The 26045-nt window shown below is 32.5% G+C and overlaps 1 protein-coding gene across 6 annotated transcripts; it reads right to left on the bottom strand.

Annotated features, from left to right (window-relative positions):
• Positions 1-1136: 1136 nt before the first annotated feature.
• LOC124354014 (gastrula zinc finger protein XlCGF26.1-like) lies at positions 1137-25205 on the bottom strand. 6 transcript variants are annotated; one of them, XM_046804133.1, is made up of 5 exons: positions 24938-25205; positions 17759-17892; positions 16399-16506; positions 14374-14508; positions 1137-4509 (listed from the first exon to the last, which is right to left on the bottom strand). In XM_046804133.1, exons 2-5 carry the CDS (start codon positions 17846-17848, stop codon positions 3193-3195), a joined length of 1650 nt encoding a protein of 549 aa, XP_046660089.1. In that variant the 5' UTR covers positions 17849-17892; positions 24938-25205; the 3' UTR covers positions 1137-3192. The 6 variants fall into 6 exon arrangements, with proteins under 6 accessions (XP_046660089.1, XP_046660091.1, XP_046660092.1 ...); XM_046804135.1 differs by having other exon boundaries at positions 17759-17888; XM_046804136.1 differs by having other exon boundaries at positions 16399-16494; positions 24938-25204.
• Positions 25206-26045: the final 840 nt, after the last annotated feature.

Genomic DNA, 26045 nt, shown 5'->3' with positions numbered 1-26045 from the left:
AAAAGTTTGGTTATGTTATTGTTTTCGTGAATCAAACTATAATTTATATTATAATAAATTAACTTTATTCAACTAATATTCTATTCTTATGAATAAAATGAAAATATATTCATATTTTACATAGTATATTATTATGTTACAGATGCTGAAAACAGTGCTGACTGGGAAAGTGATGCCAACGCATCAATATGACGGCATAGTTTTTTCTCAAAAAACTACAAAACATAAAAACATGATTTGTATTATGCAAAGGACAGTTTATATTTGTAAATGGGTCATTGTAAATAATTGTATATATGCTTAGTTTAGTAAGTTAGATAAAAAAACTGTCTCAAAAAATAATTTTTTTTTCCAAAAATAAATGTTTTTAAAAAACATTTTTTATATGTAGTTTTTTTAAAAAAACCACTAACAATCTCACGTTAAAAGAAAGACGAAAGTAAGCTGAATTAAGGCATGTAAGTATTTTTCTCATACCTTAAATACTTTTTTTTAAATAAATTTTTGAAAACCACCAAAAACGCCCAGCATTCTACAGAGTTACATGTCATTTAGGGCCAGCACTCAAAGTGTTAAATAATATAATACTGCATTCATTTTTGAGCTTTAATTTTTAATACCAAACTAGACATGTGGTATAGTCTAGCTCACTAAACAGATGAGAAAGTTTTTCAAACACTTTCTTATAGTATCCAAAGTATCTTCTTTTTACAATATTGATATAATTTTCACAAACTTGAAAGAATTTGGAAAACACCCGTTTGAAATTACATGAAATGAAAAATACCTTTATTAAAGAGGCCGACATATTCATCAATTTAGTTAAAATGTTCAGTAATCGAGCTTGAGCACTGTTTAACATGTTTAAAACTGATGGAGATGCCATCAATATCTATTACTTTTTTGAAAAAAAGAAAAAAATGATAATAGTTCCATTTTAGTGACTGGTAACAATAAAAACAATAAAGCAGGAGTTGTATATAAAGAACGTTCTTTAGGTAAATATTTCAGTGGTGTTTGATCTAGTACTTTGACAAAAAAACACACTGCTATATTTTTATGACTTTTAATTAACTAGATTTAGAGGTGATATTTAGAAAGAACCTTCCATTTTTAAATAAAACAACAAAAACAAATGAAGATAAAACAATTTTATTACATCTGATAACATTTCTGTATTTTTATACTCGTCCCTAAACAGTATTCAAGCACTTGTCATAATCTTAAAACAGTTTTTAAAATACCCTCAGCATAAAAATCTGCCACCACTCTAAATGTAACCAACCAGTCATGGTGTTTTGAAGTTCTTCGTCATCAGCAAACCACTAAGATGCATGCCACCGCTCATATAGGCAACCCAAATCTTATCACCAGTAACAATCATATCCAAAACAGCTCCTTCAAAGCTATACGGAGAAAGAAAGTTTATAACAGTCTTTTTATCTTGCAGTAGTCAGTAAGCAGTTTTGGTACCCAATGAGCAAAAACTTTTGGTAGCCTAATTTGTCTCTCAATATCACGTGTAAAAGACAATTCTGTAATTGTTAACAATTCTCACTACATTTTTCATTCACTTCATTCAATGAGTCATCACTAACAAAAGACTTACCGTTCCTTTCTTCATTGCAGCTCATATAAAATGTATTTAAATAAATCAAATGTTATAATTACATTTATGAACAGTTAAGTTTAAATGGTGTAAGGCACAAATCAAGATCAAAGCTGAATCTCTGATCAAAAGTATAGATACCCCAGTGTGAAAGTTGACCACAAACTAACTAATAAAGCTACAATAACAGGAGTTTAGCATGTTTATTTTTGTGTTTCAATGTATAAAACAAATAATTTACTAACAATCACGCTTTAAAATCAACCTGCATCTTTGAACATCATAACTAGGAAACTTGTGATTTGATTTTTTAAACAAGAAAAGTTTTTATACAAGATTCGTAAAAATGTACTGTAATTGAGTACTGTATGTAATATAAGTTTCAGAATTAAATGAAATGAATTGTTATTAAATTACTGATCATAAATGTGAATCTTGGGTGGTCCAAAAATTGCCATTGGTCAGTTATGAAGCTTTTAAGTCATTATCTTGGGGTATTCCCCTGGCTGGCATCTATCTGCTTATTTAAATGCGCAAATTGTCAGACTGCCCAGGACAATGTTGCCTCTAGGTGACAACGAAAGATAACAAACACTGCTCACACACACATAACTGCTCAGAGTTCTGGCGACACACTCACTACGTTGACAACTGATTACGTTGGGACTACTGTATAAATACTTTGTACAAGGTAATCTCGACAGTACCCGTTTCAGTAAACCAAAAGTATGCAAAAATCATACATGAAATGTTCAAATTTAATTTTAAATTTTCATGCAACTACCAAGTGTTTTGCTGTAACTTTGTATTCATTAAATTTCCAGCAGTCTCCAATGTATGGGTGCAGGTTACTGTTACAGGTACTATTATGATACAGATATTTTATACAACATAGTTTCTTGTACAAAGAACTTGGACTTGTTCAGCAGTAATAGTAACTGGAACATATAACAACAATTTTAGAAGTATTCTGTAACGTACGATTCAAAATCAGTATGACTACATTTTGAACTCGGTTACTGGGAGTACTCAATACAGCTACATGCTACAATAGAGTAAAAGCTAACCTCATTTTCATTGTTGTTGTGACGGTAAAATTAAAATATTTAGTACTTTGAGAACAATTGAATTATTATAAATGCAATGCGGTGTACTTTGTAAATTAAAATTGTTATAAAGTTTGAATTTATATATTTGATTATGATTGATGATAAAGTTCCCATAAAAAAGTAATTTTTTATGGGAAAAAAGACTAGTAGGTGATGAAAGAGTTTGAAATATAATGCTCCTCGAGGGAAGAACAGGACCCGTTCACTCCCCTCCATCACTGCCAGTGCGCCCCTACCAAATATTATCAGTTTATAATTTGTGCTATAAATATTATCAACTACTTAATAAAAGCACATTTGATTACTGAGTACAAGAGCCAACATGTCAGTACTGGTCTTAAAGAGTTTTAAGATGACTGAAGTGTAATTTGGGATTATCTTGTGATATTTCTGTGAATATTACACTTTAAACACTTCACTAACAAGGCACTTTTCACAAAATATTTTATAATCCTACTATCTTATCACTCAGGATTATTTATTTTCTGTTGAATGAATCAGTTTATGCCTGTTTAAATGACCCTTTCTTGTATAACGTTTGTCACATAAGTCACAAGCAAAGGGATTGTCCTCAGAGTGCAAACGTTTGTGCTCAGTCAAAGTTCCTTTCTGAGTGAAAGACTTTCCACAGATGTCACACACAAATGACATCACCCCAGAGTGCATCTGTTGATGCTTTAACAAATCATACTTTTGGCTGAACTCAACTCTGCACTTATCACAAGTAAACTTCATGGAGTGAATTTTTTCATGAGTTGTCAACACAGATTTCGAAGTAAAATCTTTGCAACAAATTTTGCACTTAAAAGGTCTTATTCCAGAGTGCCTGCGAGAGTGGACCACCAAAGAGCATTTTCTGGTGAATGATTCACCACAGATGTCACATTTGAATGGTTTCACGCCACAATGAATATTTTTATGATCCATCAAAGCCATTTGCTGGTTGAAAGCTTTGTCACACAAATCACATTGGAACCTTCTAAATAATAAATGTAGCCTTTTGTGTAAATTGAGACTGCTCTTAGTTCTAAAAGCTTTCTGGCAAACCTCACACTTGAATGGTCTTGTCTTCAAATGGCAAAGTTGATGTTTGAGTAATGTCTGTTTACATTTAAAAAACACCATGCAATGGGTACACTGTAGGTTTCTTACTGCGAAATGTCTTTTTATATGTAATTCTAAACTAGATTTGCTTGACAAAATCAGAGAGCAGTGTTCACAACAAAATTTCTCACCTGAGTGCTTGATTTTGTGATTGTTCAAACCAGCTCTACTAGCAAACGCTTTCCCACAATGTCTGCAAAGAAAGGGCTTTTCTCCTGTATGGGAGCGCATGTGATCATTTAAGTACCTCTTGCGATAAAAACCTCTGCCACATACTCCACAGTAGAACCTCTTATATTCATCGTGCTTTGTTTTGAAATGTTCTACCCAACCTGACCGTTGGGAAAACCTTGTATCACAATGGGTGCATTGATAAGGTTTCAACCCTGAATGAACTCGTTTGTGAACAATCAAAATGGCCATTGTATAAAAGCATTTATTACAGACATCACATGTAAATGGTTTAAACCCTTCGTGAACTCGACGTTTGTGTTTGTTCATAGCGTTCTGTGAGTTAAAACTTTTACCACATACATCACAGGGATATGGTTTGACTCCTAAATGTGTGCACATGTGTGCAGCCAAATTTTTCTTGTCAGTGAGAGATTTGTTGCAAATATCACAGGTGTACTTTTTCAGTGGTTGATCACACTTTGTACTGTTTAGTTCTTCAACTGCGCCTCTTTCCTGAAAAGAACATTTTTAATTGGTTAAATGCATCAAAAGTTAGATGTAAAGATTAGCATCTATACAGAGCTGTTATAATAATGGAGTGTACTATATCATTAACCTTATAAAAAATAAATCTACAATTTCTGCTTTCTGGTGTCAGTGGAAAATTTCAGTGAAAAGTGTAAGTGTAAGTCAAGAGACTTTGATCATATTAAAACTAAGATAAATATAATATATTTAATACGTATGAAATGTTTTGTACACATACGCTTTTTTTCTTATAAATAAAAATGAATCGCTAAATGTGTTGCTAAGCGCAAAACCTGAGAACAGCTCAAGGAAGGTTCTTATAAAGAGAAAAATGTAAAAACTTTGCTGTAATATTTTTGAATCCCGGAAAAATAATAATAATGTTTATTAAACATAATCCCAATTTTAGTGATACTAAATAGCGTTTGACACTTTTAGTTGAAGTTTGCAAACAAGGCTGAAATATTTGATTTTATCATCTTTAAAGGTACAACACTTATTTCAATATTTTCTGTACGTATGTTATGCACAGAGTTTTCCAGATATAAAAATTATAAGTTTTAGTAAAAGTATTTTTAATGATCAATTTTAGAAAAAAATTTGGATTAGTATTGGGTTTTATGTTAAGTTTTTAGTATTTTCATCAGTAGTATAATGCAGATAGTAAAAACAATGTTAAAACCTTAATATATCGAACCTCAATAAACAAAATTACTTGATATATAACATTTTTACATTTCCCCATGAACTCTCATATGTTATTTTGGATATCGGTTGCATCAAGTGTCAGTAGATAAAACCATGTTAATTCAATCTTTCATGTTTGCAGATTATGTGGCCAAACCTCTGAATGTTAAAGTTTGCCAATAAAAAACATTGATAAATCTTCTCCACCCAAACAACATTAACAATTTTTTAACAAAGAAACCATACTATAACAAATTAAAATAGCGTTAAGAACATATTTTTCACAATTTTATTATTTAATGTTTCTCTAAGCAATGAATGTACATATTTTCTTGATCGCCGTGGCAATGCAAACTGGACTATGATACTAAAAGTAGATTAAACCTAGACAAAAATGGCTGGAAGTAGATTATTTTTGACTGAAGTAGTCTTCTCATAACTATATACATATGTACATATTTTCTTGACTGAAGCAACAAGCAAAATCAACTATGGCACTGGAAATACCTTAGACCAGGCGTAGAGTGAAAGGGCTTGATGCAGATGTTTTGGTACAGTACAATTTTACTGGGGCACAACGCTATGACTACCGGACTTTGACTTTAGGATACCTCATCACTGGCCTAAAATACTTCAATATTGTTACTGAAATTCAAGAATCAAGAATATTTTTATTGCCATCCCACACAACAATGCATTGACAAAGTCATGCATGGTAACTTGTTAAAGAGCTTTATGCCTATATACAGATAACTATTATGGGTTTTAGCTAGCCTAGCATGTTTTTGGTTGATTGAGTCTTGGTTTCTTGTATAATGAGTATGTATTGAGCTTCTTAAGTCAAATTGTTCTAAATTTTCTTTTACATATATCAAACTCTGCAATACAAAAATACAAGGGAGCGTAAGTATGTCATCTATATATATAAAATGAATGTTTGTATGTTTGTCCTTTATGGAATCGTGAACTATTGGACCGATCATGATGAAAATTTGTACGTATATGTATTTTTCCACGGAGAAGGTTTATAAGCTATGCCCATCCCTTTCCCGATTCAGGATTCCGCCCCACTGGTTACAGAAATACCCATAAGAAATGCATTGCAGCAAACATATGTTAACGTCTTTTCAAATTTTTAATCAGCTGTTCTTTGTAAACATATATTACACTTATAGTTTTAAAGCATAGAGTAAGCTTAAGAGAAACGACAAATTTTGTTTAAACTGTTTTTGCAATCACTGTTAAACATAGACTTTACTATCCAGATAATACAATTCAAATTTGACGTAAACATTCACCTTTAACTGCAATATTTATTTAATATAAACCATGCTCATGCTTGATCAGAAAGGTAATGCAGATATCATAATTACTATCTTACGTTGGCTACAAATATAAAGAATGTTATAAAATCAACCTTAGTTGTTTTTTTTGACAGAAGTATGGTTCTCAAAACTCCGTGTGTACATATTCTCTCGATCGAGACAACAAAGCAAGCTCAATCGTGGCATCGGAGATATAACTAATTTAATCTAAAATTTATTATAGTAAAAAAAAAAATTTACTAAGTAATATAAGGACTTCGGTTCTTAAGATTTGCGTGCGAAGCCGTGGGTAACAGCTAGATAGAGGCAGGAATATGGTACATACCTTCATAATACGCCCAAGAGGCTCACGATGGAACGACTATCAATTATCTCAGCAATGTTTAGAATGTGATAGAAAAAGAATAAGTGAATATAGTGTACTGTTTTCAACGGGAAATTGCGTGCGAAGCCGCGGGCAACTTTTGCAAAAAATTATTGAAATGCGCAGCAAAGCGCGCCGGGCCCGCTAGTATTTTATAAAATAAGGTTTACACGAGTCACTATTGCTAAGATTAAAAATTTTTCGCACAGCCTTCTTTTGGCACAGAAAAACCTCTCTAGCTCCGCTGGAGCTACTCCAGAGAAGGGTACCATATGTAAGGTGGGAATGAAAGAGGGCAAAGTAAGCCTTTAAAACTAAACTAGGACTAGTACAGGATGTCAGTTTTTTTAACAAAAAGATCACTTTCGATAACTGAGTACATAAAGCATCAGTATGTGTTCTCCAGGTGAGCTTAAAATCAAGATTAAGACCTAGTAACTTCACAGACTTATTCTCAGAGTTGGCACCTAGACTAAATATAACATGCTCTGATTTATCCTCGTTAACATATAGGCTATTTGCAGAAAACCAGAGGTGTGAACTCTCTCTCATATAATTGATTATTACTAGATTAAGTTGGGAAAGTCTATTGGAGCACATCAAGATAGTGTCATCTGCATAAAGGACACACTTGTTGGGAAGAAATTTTGGGAGGTCGTTAATGAAAACAGTGAACAAAAAGGGACCCAGGACAGAGCCCTGGGGTACCCCCCTTGTCACCCTCTTGAGATCAGACCTCTGGTCACTTATTTTGACATACTGGTACCTGTCAGATAAATAAGAAGTAAAGAGAGACAACTCAACACCTTCCAGCCCATAGTGGTTTAGTTTTTCAATAAGTTCTGAATGAGGCACAACGTCAAAAGCTTTACTAAGATCTAACAGTAAGGTACTAATCTCTTCTTTACCTTCAAAGCCACTAATGATATAGGAGACAATACTTTCAACTGCTTTGACAGTGGAGAGACTACGTCTAAATCCATATTGTTCAGAGGAAAGCAAGTGATTGTACTCAAAATAACATTCAACCTGTTGTTTAATTAAGCTTTCAATTACCTTGGATACTACAGGAACCAGCGCAATCGGGCGGTAGTTGTTTACATTAGACCTGTCACCCTTTTTGTAAATTGGCACTGTTACAGTTGTCTTAAGGCATTGTGGAAAAACACCAATCCTGAGCATCCAGTTAATAAGTATTGTTAAAGGATATAAAATTTCACTTATAACTTTCTTTAAGACAAAGTTTGAAAGTCCAAAAACATCTTCTGATTTGGAGTTACTAAGTTTAAGTACAGTGTTATAAACATCGACAGGGTAAACATCATTCCACTTAAAAGGTAATGTCTGGGGATTTCTTATACCAGAAGATTTCAATATTTCAATAGCACTAGCAGTATTCAGATTGGCCCTATTATTATTTACATTACTACACACATTAATAAAATAGTCATTAAAATCATCAGCAGACAATGGAAGCTTGGACAGAGTAAGATTTTTAGATAACCGCCCAGATTCGGCATTGATGACATTCCAGGCAGCTTTGCATGGGTTTGGAGATTCCAATATGTATTTATCATTTGCACTTCTTTTTGCAATTTCAACCTGTTGTTTATAAAATTTCTTAATTCTTTTATGTCTTTCTAACAAAGTAGGATTATTTTTACTCACTTCATAGCTGATATCCAGTAATAACCTAATTTTCTCTAAAAAAGGAGTGTACCAGTTTTTATTTCTACATCTAAGTTTTCCTTCAGATCTAGTTTTAGTCATTAAAGGACAACAATCATGAAAGTTGCGAGACAAATGCTGCAAAAAAGAATTAAAAGCATTGTCAAGGTCATCAGCACCTAAAATCACATTTGACCAGTTGCTATTAGTTAACCTACACTTAAATCTATTAATATTTACATCGTTCAGCACCCTATAGCTGTATGTTGTTTTTTCACTCACGTTTGGAGGTGAGGGACCTGCAGCAAGAAATTTTGTCTTTAACAGCAGGCCAAGATGATCTGAAAGATGAGGCTGTACAGTTCTACAAGTGTAATCAGTTGGGTGAAGATTGGGGATGAAGTTATCCAGGTAGGACTCAAGACGAGTTGGTTGTAGATTCACACAGAAGCAGTCATAAGATTTGAGGGTATTAATAAAATTTAGAGTTTGTAGACTATTACTCCTAGGATCAATATTCAAGTCACCTGCAATAACAATCTTGTACTTGCGGAATTTAAGGCTACCCATTATAAAGTCAAGAAGTTGACACAGTCTATCAGTAAAAGCTTCTACAGCTGAATCAGGTGTACGATACAGTGTCACAATCAACAAACCAACAGCACTGGACATAATCATAGCAGTTTCAAAAACCTTGCACTCACAGAAAGTGCCAATATTTACTACTTCAAATGGGTGTAGAAAGGAGTTCTTAACAAAAATTGCAGCTCCCCCGTAGGGAGACGGTCTACAGTAACTAGTAATTAGGGAGTATCCCTCAGGTACATATAACCCTAATTCGTCCTGGGTGCACCAATGTTCGTTGACACAAAGCACATCACACAAAGTATTGCGATTAAAAATCTCAAGTAGGTTCAGTTTATTTTTAATTGACTGAAGATTAATATGTACAAGTGTGAGTTCACTCGACAATGTAGTTTGAGCACTGGGAGTTAGCCTATGCCTACTGTCATTAATCAAGTGTGTAGGCCCATGACTCATGTATTGTGTCCATTTTCCTGGTTGGTTTCCAAAAAAGGAGCCTCATGGGCATTTGAGGGATTATTACGTGAGTATTTGAACCGACTCACATAAGTTCCTTCTGGCCAGAAATTTTCAGCATACACCATATTCCACAGAGACAGTGGAATACCAACTTTAAAGGAACTATATCCTAGATACCTATTCCTAAGTTTGGTTACTTCACAATCATTATTGCCCTTCATACCTTCATTTACATATTGCTTAATGTCTACAATTATTGACACTATTCAACAAAATACATAGAATGTAGCAGAGAAATCGGGGTCTTTTCAATGGTATTTATAAAAACCGTTTCACACAATTCTTGGTCTTCCACTGACCATCACTTATCGTTGGAGTGTTTAATATACCATTTAAAAAGGATATGCCCATGGGATCCTGTTATTAAGCGAGAAATTGTATGCAAAGTCATGTGTAACTACTAGTGTGAGTATACATACAGGGTGTTTACAAAAGGGTGTCACAAACTTTTGCGACTGACATTACACTTAATTTTAAACAAAAAACTTCATATATACATAGGTCGAGAAACGTCTCATTTAGCTGCTAGCCTTTTTGTATTTTGTATAAAAAACAATTATTATCTCTAAAACTAGTTAAGATAAAGAGACCAAATTTAGTACATAGGTTTGAATAGACATGAGGAAATTTTTTTACAATAATAGTGTTATTTAATATTAAAATTTAAGCGTAGTAGTTTGGGTCCAAAATTAAAAGTGCAGGGATCAATTTCCATCTACCCCGGTCCTCCCCCAACTTCTGTTTCTTTACTTGGTGTTTATACCAGTAACATCTATGATTTTAGCGGAATGATTTATTTCTCAGTAATCTAAAAGTGAATCTATGTACAGTTATTGAAACACATAGTAGACAATTTTCTTGTGAAACAAGTTATTCAATGTAATAAAAAAACAAAAAAATCATGGTGAACTCAGTAACCATGAATGAGAATAAGAATACATTTATTACCATAAACAAGCATCGACACAAGTGATATATAACATTTAAAAAAAAGCATAAGTCCAGATAAGGAAAATTTGGTACACAAATCATAAAGTTGCCAAAACAGTCATGCCACAATTGTAATGACTCATTTCATACGCCCATCTCACATTCATTTCAATACTTAGGCCTAATTTAATTTAGAAATTTGTTAGTAATAATAATTAAGGAATAATTATTTATAAATTGTCTCAAATTTTAATACAAACAATAATAAATACAAAATTAAACATATCAAAATTAATCAAAATTCACCTTATTACATATAAAATTCAAAAGTTATAAAGTGAACTAAAGTCAGTGATACAGTGTGCAGGGATGATTGTTGAAGAGTGAAGAGAGCAGATATTTGAAAGGTGGAGAGGAGAGAGGGATCTGGAAGAAGTGAAGCAAGATTATTATTATAAAGAAACTGGTTACATTTATTCAGCAGTATTTGAAAGGTTACTTTATTAAATTCTTATTATCACTGGAGTACAAAGAAGCAGAAGACAGACATTGGGTGAGAAAATTCCTTTTAAGTTTAATAGTGATTCATTGGAAGAACATAAAACCCAGGAACATTCGATTTGGCTAATAATTCAAAATTAATATAATTAAAATTTAACAACAACTATTGTTTTTCAAAATTACAATATCTTTTATTTAAAAAAAATACCCAATATTTCTATTTCATTAAGCCAGCACGACCACCCTGCCCTAAAAATTAAGAATTGTATTTAAAAATTTACCATTATTGTATCCTCCATCTTGTTTCAAAATTCAAACTTGTATGTCAATTAATTTATCATTATTAAAGTTCACATTTATATCATACTGAGTTATTTGTTATTTCTAACTATAATCAGAATACAAATTAAGTTTAACCATTTATTTAAAGTAATAATAGTAGTAGGATATTACACAATTTAAATATTATTTTAAAACTTAAATAACAAATTAAAACAGGTATATAATAAATTAATAAATAACAAGTAAAACACAGCCTCAAAAATTACAATAACAGAATTATATAACATTTATAAATGTTCTAATACAGTCTGTATGAATAAAAAAACATATGGCATTAACGTTTAAAATCTAATCATTAAACTAAATAGGTTATGTCAAGAAACCAACGGTTCCACACTAAAAAAATTCTTTATAAGAATAAAATGGATTGACTAAAAGCCAGGAATAAACTTTTTGTATTAAATTCATTATAACTATATTTAGAGATAAGTGGTCTTAAAAAGTTGTAGACTTTCGATTACTGTGTGACTATTAATAGTTTTATTTAGTCTATAAAACATTATGGATACATTTTTCTCTATTTCTGGTGTTAGACGCTTGGCAGACAGAATTTACTATATCATTGGGTTATACATGTTTCCAAGTAAAAGAGATTGATAAATGAAATGTTTCTGAACATGTTCTTTAGTACTCAGAGTTTGGTTAGACATATTTATTTTTTGTTTAATATTTTTCACAGAATTTATAAATAAATCATTAAAGTCATCAGGAGGTATACAACTTGTTATTCTACTACCATTTTCTATGTTATTATTTATTATTCTCCATGCTACCTTACACTTATTATTACTGAACTCTATAACTTTAGAATTGTACAACAGTTTAGCATATATCTCCAGTCAATGGCTTTTAAAAGAAAAGCCTATCCCTCATAGACAACATTTCATTGTTGAACCACTTATTTTGTATTTGTGCATAACTTTTGCTAAACCTAACTATTTTAATTATTTGTAGAAATTTAATATTATTAACTAAAATAGAAAAGATCACTTCCAATACTACCTCCGCACAATATTTTCCTGAAATACAATAAAAGATCAGGTTTAGCCAATCATATGAAGCTAATCTAATGGCTAATTGATTACAGTTTTTGGAAAAGAGACATTTTTATAGTTGGAGTCAAATTTAACAGCTACAGTGTCCTGATATGTCATAAATTTGATTTGTCAGATTAATAATAACAATTGCATCATGGTCTGAGAAAATAAAAGGTTGTATTTACATCAAAATTAATATTTATGTCCCCACCAACTATGGCAATATAATTTGGCTACTTAGCTGTATAAGAGAGAACATTTTCCAGGATTTCAAGAAAAATATTGTAATAGCCCGCTGTGGAGTGGTACAAAGATATTTTTAAAACTTTCAATTGTCTATAAAAACTGCACAGCATTCAAAATAAAATTCTATGCAGAAACCACTACATCACATGATCTTGTCTCAACTTGAACATTTACAAAAATCAGGCAACCACCTCTACTATGAAAATTCCGGCAATAGGCTGAGATGTAACTAAATCCACTTTGGAATGATGGCAATTCAGCTATGTTAAGCTAATACTCTGATTAACAAATGAAAATTAAATTTTAAACATTAGTTAAAGAGGTCTCTAACAGTAATGTTTTGTTTCCGATTCCTTGAACATTCAAAAACATACCAACATAATTGTTAATATGATTATTATGATTCTTATTTTCTTCATATAATAGATGTTTGTTTGTTTCATGTGTTTGGTATTCAGTCCTACAAATAAATTTATTGCAAAGTGAAATAAATCTTCATATTCTCTTGATATTCCCAAAGTGTATGTCAAGTGGTGAGTATAATAGGTGAGGTATTTGAATCTAATTGACATTTGATACCTTCAAACATTATTTATCAGGAATGAATACAGTTTAAGATTGCTTAAATTTAATGAAATCTGACACTGAAAACGTAACTATGTACGAATCACACATACAATATAACCTATTATATTCAAATTGCTACAAACACGTAGGGCTAGACAGTGACAACCTGATCCCGTTCAACTGGCTACCAACATACACCATGACAACATTGCGCTTACACAAGGCAATCAGCAAGGGCTGCACTCATGTGAGGGCTAAAACCGATCTAAATCAATGGCTGCTAATATTTAACCATGCAAATGCAATGCAAAGTGACACTGCTCGTCTATGACTCTATCAGCTACCAAAAAATATTTCCTTTCTTTACAGTAAATGCATTTTTTATAAATTACTTTTAAAAGTATTTGTGAGTGGTATTTTAGTATAAAAGTATGCATATGTTTGATTCCTATACATAAGTAATGTGCATGCCAAATTCTGTCCAAATATATCCACTATGTTTTACGTGATTGAATATCAAATACCTTCACAAATGTTAACATTTATAATATATACATACAGGATTGTATATCTAGCTAACTAGAAATTGGATTCTCAAAATGAAAGTACAGTAGTAAAGTTATAGAATGTAAATGCAAGATGTAGTAGTAAGATGTAAGATACAGAATTTAAAAAATGTAAAAGATGCGAGGTCAATCTACATCAAGTAGTTCGTGGTAGACGGAGTTTTAAAAATTACTATAAATGAATTATGTTTCATCATACAGATCTAAAATACCTACAAATAAACATAATAAATTTTTAAGTGTTATCGTTTAGTTATTGTTTTACCAAAAAGAATGTTACAATACAACCTTTAAATTCTTTATACAAACAAATAGCAACACAAAACAATACAATCCATTAATTAACCTACCACCAAAAATAATAAAACTACCAGCGCCAGAGAAATAAATCACACAAAAATTGTTAATAAAAATCTATTTTTGCAATACAAACAGTTTAAAATGTCTTTTCCTATAATTTGTGATGTTCTATTTCGATGGCTGTTGTGTAATACCAATAATAGATGCATTACCTGTGAAAAAGATAAAGTACAATCTTCTTTCTCCAATTCTGCTACCATGTTTTCTATCCTAGGCTCACGAGAAATGCTGACAAAAGGGACCAACTGTTTTATTACACAACCAGCTACTGAGTCCTGGAGGAACTCCTATAACAACAAATTCTCTTTAAACACTTTGCAACATCCACCACTTATAGGTTCTTATTTACAAAAAGATCTCCATCTACAACAACTCTTTAAATGATCGGCAAGTCACCTGTAAATGTTACAACATTCTTTATTTATTCATATATATATATATATATATATATATACGATAGAAAATTCTTATAATTAATACGGTGGTCTATCTATTAAGAGAGCTCTTACTAAAAAAGTGTACGTGGGTGCATGCATGTGTGTGTATTTATATAATTTTCATGTCTGATGCTCTCTAACATTTCATTTTTGATTTTAGGTCCCATGTATTCGGGAATTTTCTTATATAATAATCAATAATGAAGAAAAAAAATGTCATGACTTATAATAATGCCATGCCAACTAAACAGTGTCTCATGATTATTTTGAATGACAGAGTAACATCTTATCTATGGATATTACAGCCTTGGATTGGCTGCTTGATCGTACTTCATGGAAGCATTGTACCAAAAGAGACTGACCTAATGTTTACGAAACAGTATTTCTGTACAGTTAACACCTTCTCTGTGAAACACGTGTCATGTACCAACTTTAGAAAAGCAATAATATTAGTAATGAGCATCTACCACAGGCGATGTTTAGTCTATAACACCTGTGTAGCCATATTATGTTAACACCACTTCACTGATACACGAGTTATGTACTGAACTTAGGATACGCAGAATAGTAGTAATATGCAACCACTACAATCAATGTGTTAAATTATGATACTTCTGTAATATATAATATATGATTTTAATACCCTTGATACGATACTAAAAGTCGAAAGGGCAAAAGTAATACCCTCTGTCATTGTGACCCTGAAGATGTATTGTGAAAACCCAAGTCATCTTGAAGTTCTTGATACATCTTAAGGTGTCCATAGGAGCTGAAAATCCCGACTCAGCGGGTTTTTGTAATACCCTATGTCAGGTGATCAGGACAATCGCTTCACTGTCACTAATGATGTGTATAGCAGTGGAACTCTGCAGAAGTGGAATGTCTCCGATTCAGATATACCCATCTTAAACAGAGGTGGTTAAGTAAACAATGTCCAGTCATCAGGCTATAGAACAACCTGATGTCTGGTCTGCTAAGTCCAAAAATAGCTTTGGGGTCTATGACAGCTCAGACCTAGGAGACCTCCCCAGTAGAGATGTTCCTTACTTGACACTTAGGGTCAAGCCACAATAGGGTTCTGGTCCTATGAATCGTGACATAGCTCCAGCTCTAACCAACCTGTCCACTGTCTCATTTCCTGTAATACCCTTGTGCCCCTGCACCCACATCAAAATGACTTTGTTGCGGGTAACCAGGGCTTTTAGTAACAATAGACATCCACAGACCACTCCAGACACAAAGGTGCAGCTGATGAGATTTCAGAGCAGCTTGAATCTCCGATGGGATATACATCTCAGCACTCTACAGTTTTCTAGATACGTTGATCCAGGCACACAGATGTATTACAAGCATTTCTGCCTGAAAGACAATCTGGAAGAAGCCCAGAGATTTAGATGCACAGAAATTTAGTCTTATCACAACCAGTACCACTCTGTCATCTCTCCTTGACCTAGGTCCTCTTAACATGCTTATCAGTTTTAACCTTCCAGTAAGTAAAAATTCTAGTACATCAAAGTGGGAAAATTATTGATTCTTCAATCGCAAAAAGTGTTCAATCAGTGATTATTCATTCTCATAATTCTAAGCAACAAAATTGTTTTACCAACATTTAAAAGATAGTCATTATATTAAAAATTAATATATATTTTGAGAAAACCAAGTACCTCCAAAATTACATTTACTACATATTGATATCACCAATCTTAAAGCATAAAGCAGAATTATCTTGGCAATATTTACCTCTTTTGTCTTGATCCTTATTAGCTTGTATGAGGTCAACTTTTGTTTGGAAGGTAAAATTTCAAATTTACTGTCCGCCCAAGTGATTTTTCCACTCTGGAAAAGGAACTGACATAAATGTTTATAAGCATCAATACCATCATCATAAGAGATGTTGATATGCAATGATTCCACATCATTAGTAACTATTACACAATTATCAGAAAGTGTTAGTTGGGCTTCTTGCAGTTTGGGAAAGAAAAAACTGGCGTCTTTAATGTATGATGGAAGCTCCTTGATAAATGGTTGCAGAACATCATTTACAAAGGTAGAGATCCTTGCAGTTAGACAGCCATAACTAGACACTATTAGTCTTAAATGGTAGTCGAATTGGTTTGTGGAATTTGAGTAGAACCTATAGGACTGGTGTTTTGGCAGTTTTAGGTATAATATATTGATGGCTTTTTTTATCAAGCGCTCTTATGAACCATGATTTAAACGAAGCTTTCTGATTAGTTTTTTGTGGTTTCGTTATTACTTAGCTTTATATACATAATACAAATAAAGCTGAAAGTTGACCTCTGACCTCAACTTTCACCTCTTAGAAGTAGAATTAATTACACTGAGCCTTTATAATCTGTTTTATTATTTTTATGCAATTATAAACATTTATTCAAAATCATGCACTTACCTTCATAATGTTTGTAAAAACAGTTATAAGCAATTTTTTTAATCATCAAATTTTCTAATGGTAACATATTTGTGATATAGTTGAATATTTGCTTTAATTAAAGCACATCATGAAATTCATCAGTTTGTGCTTTCAAATGTAAACAATACTAAAGTGACTTTATTGGACAATTAAACTAGATATTTAATCATTTATTGTTAAATAAAAATGTAATAAAACACAACAAAATTTGGAAAAGTTTTAAATTTAACAAAAGTAAAAATTATAAAATCACAAAATATTTAACTAACCAATATTACAAACTTTATAATTACAAATATATTTATGTAGACATTACTAAAAAAATCCAAATTAATTCTATAAAAAACACCACAGAGAATTAAAGTTTATTACATTGTTATAATTCACAATTTTTTATCACATATTTAACATACTTATACAATCTATACAAGGATAATAAAAAGATTTCTAAAGACATGTCAATGTGATATTTTGGACACTGGAGTGCAAAGGATCAAACTTATTAAACCCATGTTTCATAGTTCTTAAGAATAGTAAGGCACTAATTGTTGAATGAATAACAACCGATTGGACTTATAATATAACAACATTTTAGAATTTATTGAGTTCTTTTTTATATTCATGAATGGAATAATATATCAGATAATTTACAACATAAATTTATCTTACCTCATCTGATTTGATTTTACACCCTACAACGTTCTTTACATCTAATATATCTTCTGGTAATTTTGATAATTCAGGGAGTTTTACTTCCATGTTTGCACAATTCCAGTTATGGTTTTAAACGTGATCTTCACTTCCTTAAACAAACAATAATTTTATATAGATTAAAAGTTATATAGATACTGAATTATTGGGATGGTTGTACCATTTGTTGTTTTGTAACATTAAGAAATAAAATATTTGATTTATTTTCACTTTTAATTTTATTATACATTTGTTTATGAAGTTTTGAATAGCTATTTATTTTATCATTGCAGCAGTAGCCTATAAATTTGATAATTGATCATTATTTTTTTCCATTTAAAGTGACATTTATCATTAGTAATTTTTAAATAGTATACTTTTATAAAACACGTAGATAAAAATATTACTGATAAATTATTTGCAGCAAATGAAAAATCTTTCTCAAAATTTAGCTTGAGAAATGGAGTGTTTACAAGTATGAGAGGAATCATCCTTAGAATTTAGGGCCTAGGATTTAGAAACTACTAAAGGAGCCAGCTAATCGTGGAGTATTCGTGTCTACAGTGCTGTCCTCCACCACCCAACAACCCTCTTGCGGCACGACCACGTACAGTCACTAAACAAGTCAACTACGTTGCTTAGTATGTCTACATATTCAACCACCTGACTCGGTTGCAGGTCTCAACCTCTATAAAAATAGTGGCCTGTTAAGTTTTGATAAAAAGTTAAATATTCTATGGTTAAAAGTTTTGGTAAGGTAAGTAAGCAGTACGTTTGTTTGGCACTGACTGTACCACATGCTCTAGCATGGAGTGGAGAGGGAACAGTTGCTTATGTGCCTGCACTAGCCACGGTTCATGTTGGTTGGCTCCTTCAGTACCATTAAAATATTTTAATTTCATTCTATCACTTCCTTCTCTAAACATGCGGTTGATCATCATAGTCATAGGTAAAGTGGTATGACTTAACAATGACTTTTTTGGAGATATTCCTTGAGAAACCATTTTCTTATCAGAGCCTGGCCATTGGTGGTGGTCCGGAAATCACCTTTAAGGGGAGTCGGAACGCAAAAAAATAAAATTTATACAATTTTTTTTTATTTTGATTTGTTAGTTTATTCCCTTTAAAAAAATATAACTCTCACAGTTGTATCTTATTCCTAAGTTTCAAAATTAAATAAAAACTAGAGGTATGTCAGCTGTTTTTGGTCGGAAAAACGCGTTGAGAAAGCTGACCACTTCTTTCAGCACATTGTATAGTGCACACTTCTCTATACACAGAGAAGTTTTAACCTCTATGACTTGATTCTTACTCTGTGTTACCTCTAATGTTACTTAACATCTGATTTTCCTATTAGCCTATGTTTGTTGTGAAATAAATAAATAAAAATAAAATTAGGTGACGGTAAGGTGCTTGGGGGAAAGAAAAGACTAACAGACGCCCAAATAGACAAATTACAAACATATTATGGCCTTGCAATAAGAAGAGGTGTAAAGAATGTAGAAGAAATGAAGAAAAATATTCGGGCCACCTACTTTCATAAACTCTCCACTAATGAAAATCCTCAACACGGTTTGTGTCCGAAAGGCGTAGACTCGTGGTGTGGTTATGAGAAGGCTAAGGCTCAAGGTACAGTTTATGACCACAAAGATAGCCTACCTGAAGAGATAATGTTAGAAATAAAATACATCTACAGGGCACTAACAAATTCTGAGTTGTTAAAATAATGTTTACAACGGACATACGCAGAATCCAAACGAGAGCTTCAACAATGTGGTATGGGCCAAAATTCCAAAACGGGTAAGGCTGGATACGTTGAAACTTGGTGTATATGATGCTGTCACTTCGTTCAATGATAGAAATAGTGACAAACTTGAAGTTTTCCAGAAGCTTGGACTAAGTTTATGTGATAGGTCAGTGAGTGCTTTGCGCGGAATTGATGAATTGCGACAGAGGAAAAGTGAGAAAGCTGCGGAAGGAATAACGAAAGAAGCCAGACAAGAAAGAAGAAAAAGAAGAATGGTTCAAAATGAAAAGTATGATGAAGCAGATGGACCCCAGTATGGCCCAGGACTTTTATAAGGTAGACCTAGAGCCTCATTTAGTCTTGTTTTCACAATAAATGCGATTTCCGGAAAGTTAGCATTTTTCTCAAAAAGGTACATTTTTCTCAGGAAGTATTCAAGATACAGTACTGATATTTTTTGCACGTAATCTATAGGCTATTGCCAACAATCAGACCCAACTTCATGCAATTTGCAATCTTAGTTTTGCTGCTATAAAACTTTTACCAAACGATTACGTGATTTTTTAAATTGATTTGGAAAAAAAATTTTCACTAGGAAAAACTTTTTGAAAATTATCCAAGTTGGGTCTGATTACACAAAATAAGGTAATAAACAAATGTTGAAAAAATTATGACTGTAGCCTAAGTACTTTCTGATAAAAATGTACCTTTGTTAACATGGGGAAGATGGGCGTTCCGACTCCCCTTAAGCCGTTGGTCCTGAGGTTAAGTGTTAGAGAGGGCTTCTTAGCCCCAACTTCGCCTGGTAAAATGACATCTTTACTTTTTTACCATTTCTACTACCTTCTCTCTTTTCTATCTGTAAGCTAAAAGTTCCTTCTTTCACAGTTTTGATTCGTATATCCTAATTTAAGCTCTTACCCCTACTAAGCGTGGAACTGCAAATGAATTTCACCAACTACCCCTTTACACTTCATAGCCATCCTCTTCCCCTTACTAAAGTGATAAATGAGTATAAATGGTTGATGACTGACAGGGAAGCTTAAACTATAAACTTTTTGTTAATAGTTTGGGGTAGCACCAGACACACCACTGTAACCCTTACTAATGGCAAGGGACATTTGTGATCAGTACTTTCCCATGCCAAATCATTTAACATTATATGATCACGGGAAAGTGCAGATCACTAGCACCCCTGGACATCAGTGTGAAATTCGATGGCACCTTCATGCCGCTCTAAACATCCAACAGAAAAAACTCAGCTCATACCACGTTAGCACTCCAATCTCAATGGGTAATGTATATATATTAATTGAATTAAAGCAAAGAAAAATTTAAACTTTGGTATTATCTAAAGGCAACTATTTTTGGAAGTTTTTTTTATCAGGGAACTAAAAAACTACATTATTAGGAAAAACAGACTTTATTTGATTTACTGCAAAAATTACATGTTATTATGGCGATTTGTTCTTGTTTTCTGCCTCCCGAAAGGAAGTGATGTTGGTTAGAAGGAGGCTACTCTGTCCCGATCTACCATTTGTTACTGGTTATACATGTACATATTATAAATATAAATAGTTAACGTTGAAATTTACAAACACTCATGTGATCTGAGCTTGAATTTGAGTACTATCTTGAGGGATGTTTTTCTTTTTTGCCAGAAGTTCGAGGTGGAGCCAAAACTGAAGCCAGGATTGCCTGTGGCATTTCCGATCTGTATTTTCCCAACCTCAGATCATATGCCAAATCGGCCATCGTGATCTGAGGCGAAAAGTACCAATCAGAAATACCTCTGGCCTTCAGTGTGGGCTAAGTGGAGCATTCAGCGCCATCCTAAATTTCTGGCAAGAAAAGAAAAACATCCCTCAAGATAGTACCCAAATTCAGATTACATGAGTGTTCATAAGGGTTATCATTAACTTTGGAATTACTAGTAACATATGTATAATCACCTAATCTAAATTTACTTAAATCACGTAATAATAAGTAGTAGATCCCTATCAGAGACCCTCCAGATTGGCCTTCTTCTCTTCCTCTTGGAAGGCAAAAACAAGGTCGTCATCATGACATGTAATTTGCACAGTAGTTCAAATAAAGTTTGTTTTTTTTCTAATAATGTACTTTTTTAGGTACATGGTGAGAGAAACTGGGGCTACAGTATAATAAGAGGCCACCACCACAATAGAATCATAGTTTATATTCTTAAAAACAGTAAAAAGTAACTAAAAGTTAAACTGTTTTGTTTGTTACATTTTTTAGATACACAAAACAGATAGTTTTGATATAAAATAATTCGTTTCAACATTTTTGTTTATATAGTTTAGATAATATAAACATGATTCTATTGTTGTGGTGGCCTCTTATTATACTGCAGCCGTACCTGGCAAGAATTTAATAAACAGCCAACATTTGTTATTCAATCGTCATTATCAAACAATTCTGAATTTTACTCAACTTCGACATTATATAATAATTGTACAAGAATTATTATACATTACAACATAAACTAACTTAACAGTTAACAGTTAGAATTAAACATAACAAAACCAACTTTAGCCTGGACCACATGTTAGAGATACTTTACAATACTTACAGCTTGCCCGGATAGCTGTGAGCAACCGCTTTTGTGAAATGAAAGAAAGGATAAGTACCCGACAGGCGCTTATCTCTATGGTACAAACAATTACAAAGATAGTCTGCCGCAATTCCACTCCTCAACCTCTATGACCGCTCGCCAAGAACTTTCAATCTCATATTCATTACTATTTTCGAAATCTCAAAAAAAATAGATATTACTCGTCTTTATTGTTTACGTTAGACATTATTATATTTATCAATATGTTGAAGTCATATGTTAAGTTAAATAAATTGTAGGTCTATTGAATTATTAATTTTGGAACTGTTCCAAAAATAGGGTTCTCCAGATAATACCAATGTACCATCCATAAATAATATTTAATACAGAATCATCATAACACACGTTTTGAGTGTGTCCTGTATGGCAGTGGTATAGCGTGGACAATGAACATTTTTTATTGGTTTGCAATGTTAACAATGGCTTCCTCACACTTAATTTTTATATATCTTATTTTATAATGACTGTCTGAATGACATATTAAAATAAGAAATTGACCTAATAATCCCTCAGAATTAGATTACAGAATTACTTTTTCTAAGTTCAAACAATGGTGAATACAAGTTCATGATTCATTACGGTGTAAAATGTTGTTCAAAAGTGATTTTGCAAGTGGAGATAATGTGCCCCTGGGTATATCCTATATGATTGGAATCACAAAGAGATTCTTTTTTCTGAGCTGAGTATCATGTAACAATGAGTTACTGAAAATGGTTTGTTATTGGAATTAATTTTTAATTGTTTCAAAATTTTAGTTTCTGTTAACTGAACTGTACTTTTTCCCCTAGTTTGCTTAGGTACCACAGTGCTTCATCCCAGAATTATTTCAAGAACAGCATAATTTTTTTACTAGGCCTAAGTTAAAATATGTGAACATTCAGTGAAGAAAAAACTACAAGACATTGCTTTGAAAGATGATAAGACATATTTTTCGTGGCTTTAACATGTAGGACTCATACCGAAAAACCCATTATGTGAAATTTGTGGGAAAGAAACAAAATTAATGTAACTGATGAGAGGGGCAAATATGGTCTTTTTCAGTTTTTCTAATTTCGGTTATAATAATTTGTTTGATCGCTGTTTATATTAAATTCACATTTAAATTTAAAACATATGTTGGTTATTGCAGACTATAGATACTTTCTTATCGATTGATAGTCTAGGATTTGAGATGTGAATATTAGGTATCGATGATTACATTCTTCGATATAAAAAAACTGGGTCCACTTATCGTAGTCTACCCAATTTTTTGGTAAATCTTAAGCTCAGCGACTACCGCTCCGATCGCCGTAATTTTTTGCATTCTAACACAGGTTAACGTAATTTCACCGAAAAAAATAGTCCCGATTATCGCCGTAGCCGTTTACTCCCCCCCCCAAAAAAAAATAAAATTAAAAAACCTGACTGACAATGCATTTATTAGTTTTTTTGGTGTTATTAGTTCGTAGGGTAGTAGTCCATGTACTAATTCTAGTATAAACTCGTCTTATCTTATCAGTAATAAACGCGCGCCGCTTATCTTTTGCATGTAATGAAACCTGCGTTAGTTCTGTCTGAGTGTTGTGTGTGTAAGCAGTCATGCGTGATCTGGGCTTGGACTTTGCAAGCTCGAGTTAATTTTTTTTTACGCTATTATAATTTTAAGCTACGAATATAAAGATTTATGATACAATTACAAAAATTTATATAATTTATTGAAGTCTGCCATTGCTACTCAGAAGGCTTAATTAAGTCTAGGCAAATTTCTAACTTTTCCTCCTCTGTGAGGCCTTTCTGCGAGGATTTTTTGTTCTTTTTCGTAGAAAAATAACTCCTCTGTTTGGTAATATTGGTATTGCCTGGTTGCCTTCTGTTACACTCTTCTTCTTAAAACATAAATTCGATAAATTTGACAGAATTTTCCGTGGCATAGTTTTGAGATACTATTACTTGTTTTAAATTCAATTCAATTTAAATTTTACTACTAAACAATAAAAATATTGGGTACTTTGGGATTATACCGACCACACCCAGACATGAATCGTTATTTAACATTTTGCTTCTTGATTACTAGATTAGCGTAGAAGACTATTTCGTCAGTATAAAACAGGAATTGTCTTATCGCAAACCCCTCCCCATCCTCAGACAGAGGTCAAAGTCGAGCGTCTAGTAGATAACGTGATTGCAGAGCCTCGCCGCCCGTTCAGCTGGTGCATCGCTTTGTTGTACTTTCGTGTTTTACCTCTACATTTCTCCAAACACAAAAATTTAACAAAAACAAACATTTACCAAACTAAACTCTTTATTAAAAAAACACTCAAAACTTGTTTTTATTCTTGATCACATTCCGCCACCCAAAATGCGAGTGCCTCCGGCCATCAGCGCGGGCTTCGACAGCACCTTCGGTGCTGCCCCGCGCTGATGTCGACGAAAGAAAAACATCCCTCGAGATAGTACCTATCAGTAAAATATCAAATTCTAGAGGGGCTAATCAGAAATATAAATTGAATTGAAATGGAAAGGCAATTATGTACCGTGCAAATCACGTGATGCCGCGCGGCCTGCCGTAATCAGGATTCTCGAGAAAGATAAGATAACAGCGACAACAATACCGATCACAATACCTGGAAATGCTTGTAAGTTTGTAATTTTGTAATTGAAGAGTTGTTTTTTCGTTCTATCATGTTTGTTTCTATAAATTTCTATTTTTGTGTTCTTCATACTGGTGTGGTCGGTATAATCCCAAAGTACCAAATATTGGTTTAATTAAAACTGGCCATAAAGTGATTGGACTTACCCTGGTATCTGCGAAGTAGTGGCCATTGCTTCTAATGTAGTTAACATTTGTGTGAAATGTTTATCAATATATTCTTTTTGGTCTGAAGTAGTTGTTTGTCTTTTCATGTATTCCATCAGGATGTCATTTTTTTCGTATATTCTCTTTGTGCGGGCCTCGTCATTAGGAGTGTTGATTTTGTCACATGAAATTTCTTTTAATACTTCCTCTTTTAAGTCTGTATCATCATCAATGTCCATTTTCAAATCCCCAGTCTCATACATTTCCAAAGGTGAGTAATCGGTTTTGCTACAGAGTGAGCGAGCCACCAAATGGATATGCTTGCACATGTTGTTTTTTATACTATTGTCCATACATATAACTATTGTCCATATATATATATATATATATATATATATATATATATATATATATATATATATATATATATATATATATATATATATATATATATACATATATTAATCTTCAATAAGAATTCTTCAATTATTGTAATAAACATTTTCTATATTTCGGCTTAAGCCGTCTTCAGGAAATAACAAAAATTATATAAATAGGGCTATAAGAACAGAATAAACATAAAACATCAACACAAAAAAATATGTATATATTTATGTATAAATATATACATAAATATATATGTATATATATATATATCTATATATACATATATATATATATATATATATATATATATATATATATATATATATGTTGTTGTACCAAATTACTGAAATGTGTTTAATTATGAGTAGAAGCTAAAAACACAGTGGTACATTTTAAGAGGCTTGTCACATTGATTGCCTGCAATTAAATTGTGCTGCATCCTGCAACATCCAGCTTTGAAAATGTAATTTAAATATATGTATGCTGTACTAAACTACGGAAAGGGGTTTGAAAATACAGTGATACATTTTAATAGGTTTGCCAGGTACAGAACTAAATTAAATTCAGATGAGTACAGAGCGAGAACGCGCGGACTGCCCATTCCACTATTCTAATACACGGGACACGGGCTATCTGTAGTTGGCAGGAGGGGCCCCTCCATCCCCACTCTTTCTCTCCGCCTCGGTTGATCACCCCATTAAATCTCAGGCGTGAGGAACTC

This window comes from Homalodisca vitripennis, chromosome 2, assembly GCF_021130785.1.
Source record: "Homalodisca vitripennis isolate AUS2020 chromosome 2, UT_GWSS_2.1, whole genome shotgun sequence".
NCBI lineage: Eukaryota > Metazoa > Arthropoda > Insecta > Hemiptera > Cicadellidae > Homalodisca > Homalodisca vitripennis.
This window is presented reverse-complemented; position numbering and strand designations above follow the sequence as displayed.

Coding starts and splice junctions, on each gene's coding strand:
- LOC124354014 (XM_046804133.1), bottom strand. CDS start 17,848: ATGGAAGTAAAACTCCCTGAATTATCAAAATTACCAGAAGATATATTA. Junction 14,509..16,398: donor TAAGGATCAAGACAAAAGAG/GTAAATATTGCC, acceptor TTGTTGTTATAG/GAGTTCCTCCAGGACTCAGT. Junction 4,510..14,373: donor GTACTTTATCTTTTTCACAG/GTAATGCATCTA, acceptor TGTTCTTTTCAG/GAAAGAGGCGCAGTTGAAGA.